This window comes from Nanorana parkeri, unplaced genomic scaffold (assembly GCF_000935625.1).
Source record: "Nanorana parkeri isolate BGI_ZX_2015 unplaced genomic scaffold, ASM93562v1 scaffold923, whole genome shotgun sequence".
NCBI classification, from domain to species: domain Eukaryota; kingdom Metazoa; phylum Chordata; class Amphibia; order Anura; family Dicroglossidae; genus Nanorana; species Nanorana parkeri.
The window spans coordinates 450,241-459,804 of record NW_017307191.1 but is presented as its reverse complement, the minus strand read 5'-3'; the positions used below and the strand labels follow the sequence as shown (position 1 = coordinate 459,804).

The 9,564-nt window shown below is 48.0% G+C and overlaps 1 protein-coding gene across 1 annotated transcript in view; it reads left to right on the top strand.

The window, feature by feature from the left end:
- Positions 1-9,556, top strand: part of SMG5 (SMG5, nonsense mediated mRNA decay factor) — a 25,260-nt gene extending 15,704 nt beyond the window's left edge. The window contains exons 13-20 of the mRNA XM_018566191.1: positions 111-286; positions 2,005-2,163; positions 3,195-3,254; positions 4,515-4,674; positions 4,840-4,930; positions 5,009-5,083; positions 6,888-7,026; positions 9,447-9,556. Of these exons, the coding sequence (XP_018421693.1) occupies positions 111-286; positions 2,005-2,163; positions 3,195-3,254; positions 4,515-4,674; positions 4,840-4,930; positions 5,009-5,083; positions 6,888-7,026; positions 9,447-9,530 (944 nt within the window). The 3' untranslated portion in view covers positions 9,531-9,556. The remainder of the gene's footprint in view (positions 1-110; positions 287-2,004; positions 2,164-3,194; positions 3,255-4,514; positions 4,675-4,839; positions 4,931-5,008; positions 5,084-6,887; positions 7,027-9,446) is intronic.
- Positions 9,557-9,564: the final 8 nt, after the last annotated feature.

Below are 9,564 nucleotides of genomic sequence, written 5' to 3'. Positions count from 1 at the left end.
CTGTTTCCAGCATAGCCACTTGTCATGGTTGAGGTCCTCTAAATCTTACGGTGGGTGAGCATGAGTGACTCCATCTTGATTCCAGGCTGTGTGTTCTCTCCCTGTGTCAGGAATCTCCCTGTGCAGTGAGGTCCAGCACTTGCTGCAGGGATCCGAGCAGGCAGACATGAACATCCACCTGCTGCTCCCGGAGGATGCCGCCCTGAGGAACCTGCCGCCGCTGAAGGCCGCACACCGCAAGTTCAACTTTGAGAAGGAGAGGCCGGATCTCACGGTGCTGGAGGAGGTACAGAAAAGCTCATTTATGAAGATTTGTTTAGCGGTCCTGCAGAAAAATCCTGATTCGTAAAGCTAGGGATGCACTGATACTGTTTTTTTTCGGTATCAAGTATGAGTACCGATACTTTTTTCGGTACCTGCCGATACTGAATAGCCATACCAGAGCCGTGTGCCCCGATTATCTGGAAGTCAGGCGGCGGATCATGACCTGTCGCCCAGGTTCCTGATTGCCTGGGAAGCCGGTGTTCTATCGAAAGCTCCAACCTGTCGAGCTCTCCGACTGGTGATGTCACATCCGGTGACTGTCAGTAGGAGATCTACAGCAGATGGAGCTAGTGCGCATGGCCATGGAATCATTGCCGAATTATCTAACTATTGACACTGCGCCTGCGCGGCTATTGGCTCATCGGATTCTATAGCCTAGTACAAAGTTATATCTGCCGTAGGTTATAGGAGCCAATAGCTGCACAGGCGTAATGGCAACTGTGACCATCAGATTCTATAGCCTAGTACAAAGTTATATCTGCCGTAGGTTATAGGAGCCGATAGCCGCGCAGGCGCAATGGCAAGTGTGACGATGAGCTCATCGGATTCTATAACCTAGTACAAACTTATATCCGTCGTAGGTTATAGGGGCCGATGAACCGATAGCTGCGCAGGCGCAATGGCAACTGTGACTATCGGCTCATCGGATTCTATAACCTAGTACAAAGTTATATCTGCCGTAGGTTATAGGAGCCAATAGCCGCGCAGGCGCAATGGCAACTGTGACGATCAGCTCATCAGATTCTATAACCTAGTCCAAAGTTATATCTGCCGTAGGTTATAGGGGCCGATGAACCGATAGCCGCGCAGGCGCAATGGCAACTGTGACTATCGGCTCATCGGATTCTATAACCTAGTACAAATATTTTTCCTACGTTCAAGAAGCCAATAGCCGCGCAGTGCCGAGGGTGGTCATAGAATTCGACGGCGCCACGCAGGCGCAGTGGCAATAGTTAGAGATTTCAAAAAGGATTCCATGGGCATGCGCACTAGCTCCATCTGCTGTAGATCTCCTACTGGCAGTCACCGGATGTGACGACACCAGTCGGAGAAGTCGACAAGTCGGACCTTTCTATAGAGCGCCGGTGTTCTATCGGAAGAACACCGGCTTCACTTGCCGAGGCTTCCTGATCAATCAGGCGGGTCATGAGGTGCCGTCCAGCTTCCTGATTGATCAGGAAACCAGGCTGCCTAGGCACAAGTGAAGCCGGCTTCCTGGCCAATCAGGCGGGTCATGAGGTGCCGTCCGGCTTCTTGATTGGCTAGGAAGCTGGCTTCACTTGTTCCTAGGCAGCCTGGCTTCCGAGCCAATCGGGAGGCGGGTCATTACGTGCCAGGCTGCCTAGCAACAAGTGAAGCCGGCTTCCTATGCCACTTGATGGATTTCATCGGTGAGTTCTACAATTCTATGACGGTATTTTGGCTTTTGCTGTGTACAGAGACATATCCCGCACATCAACACAGTGTATTCAAAAAACCTGATGTCAGTGCACATGTACTCGAGTACATTCAGAACCCGCCCATGTGTGCTAGATTCAATGACAGTGGCGGGAATCCAGCCTAAGAAATCAAAAACCATCGATTTAGATCATTCTGGAAAGATGAGTCCATAAATAATAATAAGGACCGAGTCCTCCTCTTACATACTGTCCTCTAACAATGGCTGTTTTCTCTCCGCAGTCCATCGTGCGAAGCTGCTACATCCGAAGTTACGGCCATTTCCTCACCCATCTGCAGGGGAAGGTCCTACAATACAACCCGGAGCTGGCCATATTCACCAGTATCGCCGAGTCCCAGCAGGACAACATCCTCCACCAGGCCCAGGCTCAGTTCCGGATGGTGGGTATCCTCGTTGCTTCCTACATCCCCCCTGTGGGTGCGGAGTCCCCAGAACGTGTCCGTGTCTATTAATGAGCACCTATAGCGCAGTGCTGAGCATAATGGTGCGAGGAAATGCACGGGTGTCACATGCCGTGCTTTGTTCAGTCAGTTATAAAGTTTTTCTATTTGAAATGTAAAGCCGGCTTTAGGCCCGTGCGCCTTTAGTGTTCTCTCCGTGGCAGATTAGATCCTGGTAACAATGCATTGAAGAGTTTTTTATTCACTTTACCCATTCAGGGCAGACATGCATCTTTTATATTTAAAAAGCCGTTCTTGAGCTCCAGTCAGTGACTTTGCCTGGGCTAAAATGATGTCATCAGTCTGCTGCAGGCAGGGAGAAGCCTTTCCTTAGTTTCCTCTCCCCCAGGGATCAGGCTGTGATTTGTCTGCTGCAGGCAGGGAGAAGCCTCTCCTCAGTTACCCTCCCCCAGTGATTAGGCTGTCATCAGTCTGCTGCAGGCAGGGAGAAGCCTCTCCTCAGTTACCTCTCCCCCAGTGATCAGGCTGTCATCAGTCTGCTGCAGGCAGGGAGAAGCCTCTCCTCAGTTACCTCTCCCCCAGTGATCAGGCTGTCATCTGTCTGCTGCAGGCAGGGAGAAGCCTTTCCTCAGTTACCTCTCCCCCAGTGATCAGGCTGTGATCTGTCTGCTGCAGGCAGGGAGAAGCCTTTCCTCAGTTACCTCTCCCCCAGGGATCAGGCTGTCATCTGTCTGCTGCAGGCAGTCTCCCTGGACTTTCCCTTTGAGCACTGTAAGTCCCAGCATGGCTTGAGATGTTGTGATTTGTATTTGGACCCGATCCCAGGTGACAGCTGTGATGAGGTCAGGGCCCTGCAGGTTCCTTGTCATGACATCCCAGCTGTCTGAGAAACGGGCTATGTCCAGACAAATGGCAGCTACTGAGAACTGTCACTTCTGCTGGGAAATGAGGGTCCTGTGCGGTGTTTCTGGATGTGGCGGCTTATATGTTGTGTTGGTTCTTTCCTCCAGGCGCAGGAAGAAGCTCGCCGGAACAGACTCATGAGAGACATGGCCCAGCTAAGACTCCAGGTACACACGCTGTATGGTGACCCATTTCTGGGTGTCTTTCCCTTCACTTACCAGTGGAGGGCAGCACTGTCCACCGACACTTCCTAGAACCGTGGCTACACTTCTCTGTATTAACCACTTGCTGACCGCGGTGTTACACCCCCTTCCCGGCCAGGCCATTTTCAGTATTCAGTTCTGCGATACTTTGACATTTATTCCGTCATTCAACGCTGTACTGAAATTTATACCATTTTTTTGGGACAGAAAGAGCTTTCTTTTGGTGGTATTTAATTTACTACATAAGGAAGAAAGTACTGAAAATTTTGAAAAAAAAACTTGTTTTCCCTACTTTGTTATAAAACATTTATTACCCAATTTTTTTGATAAAAGACGGGGGCACATCGGGTAAATAGACACCAAACAGATCAAGCTTTACAATCGCATGCACCCGCGAAATCGTTTTTGCACATAGGCGCACCAGACACGTATTTACGTTTATAAGTGCGTGCACGCGGGGGACTTTGGGTGTTTTTCTATTTATTTTTAATATGAATAAATATTATTTAATTATGTATATTAATATATAATATATTTTAATATAATATTAGTTAATATAATTTTTTGTTGTTGTTTACACTTCACTTTATTGCCCCTATGTGATAGCCAATATACAATGACGGGTCCTCTTTACAGCGACATCAGGGGTCCCTAAGACCCCTTAATGTCACCCTGGGACCCCCAAAGAAGCTGATGAAGCAGAGATCTGTTTCACCAGCATGGTCATACAAGCGATCGGCCGGCTGTAGAGCCAGCCGAATGCTTGTATGTAACGGCTGTTTGCAATCCTGACGAGATTCTGCTCTCACATGCGCGCAAGCAGAAAAAAAAGGAGGACATACATGTATGTCCACCTGCCAGGAAGCATCTGCCTTCAGCCCATATTTTTACAATGGGCGGGCGCCGAGGGGTAATAGTGTATGTAAACTCTAAAGTTGTACAGGTCTATTCCCTAAAGGGTTTGGAGAAGGGAACAATCTAGGCCAAAGTAGCTGATTTGGAAACATTCTCCAAGTCAGCTCACTTTCCAGTTCAGTTATTTTGGCCTAGATTGTTCACTTCTCCAAACCCTTTAGGGAATAGACCTGTTTGTTTTGGATGGAGTACAGAAGTGTTACATCCCCTGTCAGGTTTTTTTATTGCAGCCTGCTCCTGCTGGGGCGCTTCACTCTCTCTATTTGTCCTGATGACCCCCGCCACTAACCTGGTTTTATCTATTTGCAGTTGGAAGTGTCGCAGTTGGAGGGCACCCTCCAGCAGCCCAAATCTCAGTCGGCCATGTCTCCGTACCTCATCCCAGACACACAGGCCCTCTGCCAACATCTGGGCGTCATCCGGCATCTGGCAAACAGCGGGCGTTTCATCATTATCATCCCGCAGTCAGGTATGAGGAAGTAGGGAGCGGGAGTTTATTGGACATTTGTGCTCCCGGGAAGAAGTGAGGAATTCGGGAACTGTAATTGTTCTCTCTGAGAGTACACGTAGAATTCTCTATATACCGGTATGATAGGAATCACCCGCAGTAATCATGGCTTCTTCCCTAATTCAGTTATTGATGGACTAGACTTTGTAAAGAAGGAGAACCCCGGGGCCCGAGACGGGATCCGATACTTGGAGGCGGAGTTTAAAAAGGGAAATCGGTAAGTGGTGATCAGTGTGTGGCCAGGGGTCCATGTGACATAAGGGTCGGCAGTTATGGGAATCTCTGTGTTTTTCAGGTATATCCGCTGCCAGAAGGAAGCCGGGAAGAGTTTTGAGCGAAATAAATTAAAGCGACAGGACGTTGACGCCTGGTAAGAAGACCACCGCTCTCCTGGGGTACAAACTCATCACTTCAGCCATGTTTTCTGCATTTATTGGCCTTTAATATATAAAGTCTTCGTACTCTGTACATCCATCAGGTTGCCAACACTGGAACTAAAAGTCCCAGCATTGCTTTGTAGTAGCCAGTCACATTCAGCAGGACTTGTGTATTAATGTTGAAGACATTTTATTGTTCATCCGCCAAGTGGCTTCCTCAGTATAAATGAGAGTCAGGAAAATAATCCCAAGCAACTTGGTAACCTGAAAGTGATCCTGTGCTCAGACTACGCACATTAATGCGTTTATATATTCTGGGCAAGTAGTATAATGGCTTTAAAACAAGCCCCACCTGCAGCTGTAGGCCAGGGATGGCCAAACTCCGGCCCTCCAGCTGTGGTGAAACTACCAATCCCATGAAGCATCTCTCTCCGGGAGTCGTGGCTGTGAGAATCTTGCAAAGCCTCATGGGATTCGTAGTTCCACCGCAGCTGGAGGACCGCAGTTTGGCCAGCCCTGCTGTAGGCATTGTAGAGAAATTCATTTTCAAAGGCTACAACAGAGACGCTGAAATCACAGCTCCCGTCCCCTTATTTGCTGCGAGAGCCCTATAATGTAAGCACACAGCAGACGTCAGAGCCTCAGCACTCCAGCTGTGTAGGGAGAAATCCAAGTTTCATCTTGCCTCTTCCTAAGAGTAGTGTCTTGCCTGTGGCTCTCAGTCTTGCCGTGCCTCATGAGAGTTGTAGTTTTCCCATAGCTGGAGTGCCGAGGTTGCCTACTCCAGTTCTAAGTCGTTAGTTATGACCTAGAAACTTTGTGATCTTTGAGAATGAATTACATCATAGTGCACGCAGCTAGAATGGTCAGTGAGGGCTTGTTTTAAAGAGACCCTGTCACTAGACCATTCCTCAACAAAACCCTTCCCAGAAGATGTTTTTTTGTGCATTTAACATGTTTACACGTATTATTCACCTGTAAATGCATCGCTTGCATAGACATCCATAAGGGCTGAGAATGTAGCTAGGTGCTGCCCCCTTGGATTTGATGTCCGCAGGCTCAGAACTGTCACTTAGTATTCCTCTTCGCTCTTCCTCTGGGTGCTGCATAAAAGGTAATGTAGGGAGGCGAGAGGAGGGGTGCAGGAGCTGGGCCAGCACAAGATAATTGACACTCTCGGAAAGGAGAGGGCTGTGACAACTGAGTGCTAGGGAATGAATTCTTTGTGGAGTAGCCACATATTCTAGCAAGTTGACTAAAAATCATTTTTGGAAATAGTATAGCATTTAAAGTACTTGATTGCTTTGACCCGCATTATACGTTGGTAACAGGGTCTCTTTAAAGCTAACTTCCTGCCTTTTTAAGAATGTGTAGAATACATTAACCCATAATCTGGGCACAGGTACACTTTAATCCGATCGCTGATCATGGAACGTATGACAAATGTAATGCTGTTAGTGCTCAAGCAATGAATACCTGTCCCGGGCTTCATGGCCTCATGGTGATTGGGCTATAGATATAGAACAGAGCGTTTTCCTAAACTCTACACACTTCCAGACAATCAGCATCTTCCTGAACATATTTTTGACACCCTGATTATTGGTGACCCATTTTTCAAGGACCTCACCACCCTGTAGAAGTGATCGGGCGGCTGTACACCCACCTAGATCACTTCAACTTTGAAGCCCAGAGCCTGCTATAGTTTTAGAGTAAAGCCACACTGCTTGTTCACAGACAAGTCCCAGTGTGATCGGTGTTCTGGTACCAGTGCTGACACGGCTTCACTATACCCTACAGGCATCTCTACAAGATCCTGGATAGCTGCAAGCAGTTGACTGTTTCACAGGGAAGCAACGAAGAGGAGACGGCTGGCATGGTCACCATTATCACCGGTTTTCAGATAGAGGAACCCGAATGTTTCTCCTCTGCCATGCAGGTGTGTATGGAAGGGCCATGCGCATATTTATTCTTTGTCTGTTTCTGTGCGTTGTTCATAGTGAAATGATTGCTGATACGTATTACACCTTAACAGTGAAATGTATAGCTGTGAATGTACCCTGAGGGCCGGTCCACACCATAAACAGTACGTTCCAGAGCGGTCAGCTGCTGGAACGCATTGTATCGCATCCCAGCTGGCTTCCTGCATTCCGGGGCGGGAGGGGGGCATGGGGGTGCATTGAAGTCAATGACTGTATACATCAGAAATGTCACCAGCACACCAATGGATGATGTCCAAAATAAAGCGTTGTTCATTTACGCCTATTGTCACAACGTTTCGAGGCCACGCAGGGTCCCCTTCATCAGGCTTAACACGACGAATGATGAAAGTGTCATGTTAAGCCTGATGAGGGGGACCCTGCATTGCCTCGAAACGTTGCATTTTTGATGTGACAATAGGCGTGAATAAACTACGCTTTATTTTGGACATCATCCATTGGTGTGCTGGTGACATTTCTGATGTATACTGTGATGTGCGGTGCCATCCAGTCGCTTCAGCACAAGGGGCATTCGGTAAGGAGTGCGGCGGTTATCTACAGTTATGTTTGAAGTCAATGACACCGCAGCCACACCCCTCGCCCGCACCAGAACGTGTGGCACATCAGTGCCTGCGTTCCGTTCCAGTGCGATCTGAGAAAATGCATGAACTGGACTGTTCTGCCATGGGTTTCCGGTGATCGCACTGCGGGCAGGGGGCGTGGCTGCGGTACCATTGACTTCAATGCACCGCCAAGCCCCTGAACGCAGGAAGACAGCCGGGACGCAATACAGTGCGTTCCAACAGCTGATCGCTCTGGAACGCACTGTTTATGGTGTAAACAAGCCCTTAAAGTCTTTAAAAAAAAAATATGAGGTAGACTTCACAACGCTGGTGTTACAATTTTGGTTAGATCCCATCTGTCACCCTGAAGAGAAGATGGGTAGCTGAGAGCGCTCCATGGATCTCTTCTCTAGAGGGAACGCAAGGAAATGAAATGTTCCTGCCCTAAATCAGAAAAGGTTCTTGCTTGTCTAATCGGAACAACAATGGCCGCCCTATGGATCCAAAATTTGATCCAATTTTTGCTTCTAGAAAGTCCAGGAGAGCTCTCGGCTCGTAGGTCCATTTTGTTCACATCTCTGGTTTAGTTTGTATATATTTAAAATAGGATTTTTGTACTGATCCTAAAATCCTTCCACCGAAGTCCACTGAGGGACACGGCTCCGAGGACATTAAGCAAGGTAGGGTTATACTGCTGCCTACTGCAGAAATGGACATTAGGCAAAAAAACTGAAGGTCTGTCTGAAGGGTGTAGAAAAGAGAACGTTGTGTCTGGTCTCGAAGGCACAAACGTAACGTTGCCGTGTCGCACTCCTTACCGGAGGACCCCAATAAAAGAGACTTGGCCTGATGAAGGGGACCCTGTGCGGCCCCGAAAGCGCTTGTTCTGATGACCTGACCTTTTAATCAACGATCGCTTTGGATTTCAAATCCCCTTAGTGTGCTGGTGACATTTATCTACTAACGTGCTCGAAGGAAAGGACTTGACGGTGAGTACCGAAATCCTGCTTTCTCTATTGTCCATTGAGGGACACCGCTCTCATGAGATTTAGCAATGTAGGGATGTTCAAACAGAAGTGTAGGTCCACATGACAGCTAGGTGAGCCAGCCCAACAGGAGCATCAAACTTTTTTTGCCCGAGGAGCTTCTCTACCCAAACTAGCTTCATTGGAGGCAGAAAAACAAACCTTGTAAAACTTGGAGAATGTGTGAACAGAAGACCAGGCCGCAGCCTCACAAAGAGTGACCGGGTCACAATAGCTGGATGAAGAAATGGCCAAGACGTACCCACTGCTGTAGTGGAATGGGCTGTTAACAGGAAAGGGAGACTTTTTATCCTGCAGACGACTCCAGGTAGAAATAGAGGAAGCCAGACAACCTTTCTTAGGACTTTCTGGAATACCAAACGGGGAGTCTGTTTGTCTAAACGAAGCCGAGACCGAAAGGTGAATCCTGGGAGCCTTCACGACATCTAAACAATGGAGAGAAATGTCCTTGGGCTAAACAGAAGCCGGACCCCAAGCTGGTATGTGTGAGAGGGAGGAGTTATAACTTAAAAGGGGCAGGCCTTCAGTTTTTTTTTTTGCTAGTGTCCATTTCTCCTGTAGGCAGCAGTATAACCCTACACTACGTAATCTCATCAGAGCTGTGTCCCTCAATGGATGATAGAGAAGCACAATTTTAGCTTCTAGATCTGCAGGTTTTAGATCTGAGAAAACTATCTTAACTGTACAGAGCAGAGTGGAGGTTTGAGGTCTGGCAGGTTCTATATAAAAGATATGAAAGGTTCACGTTGTAACATTTTTCTGTTGTCTCAGTCTGCCCTGCAGGTCGCCGCCAGCTCCAGCATTGAGATCAAGAACGTTCTAGATTTCTACAAGCAGTGGAAGGAGATGGGCTGACAGTCCGAGGTGATGACCGTTCATACAAAAGCAA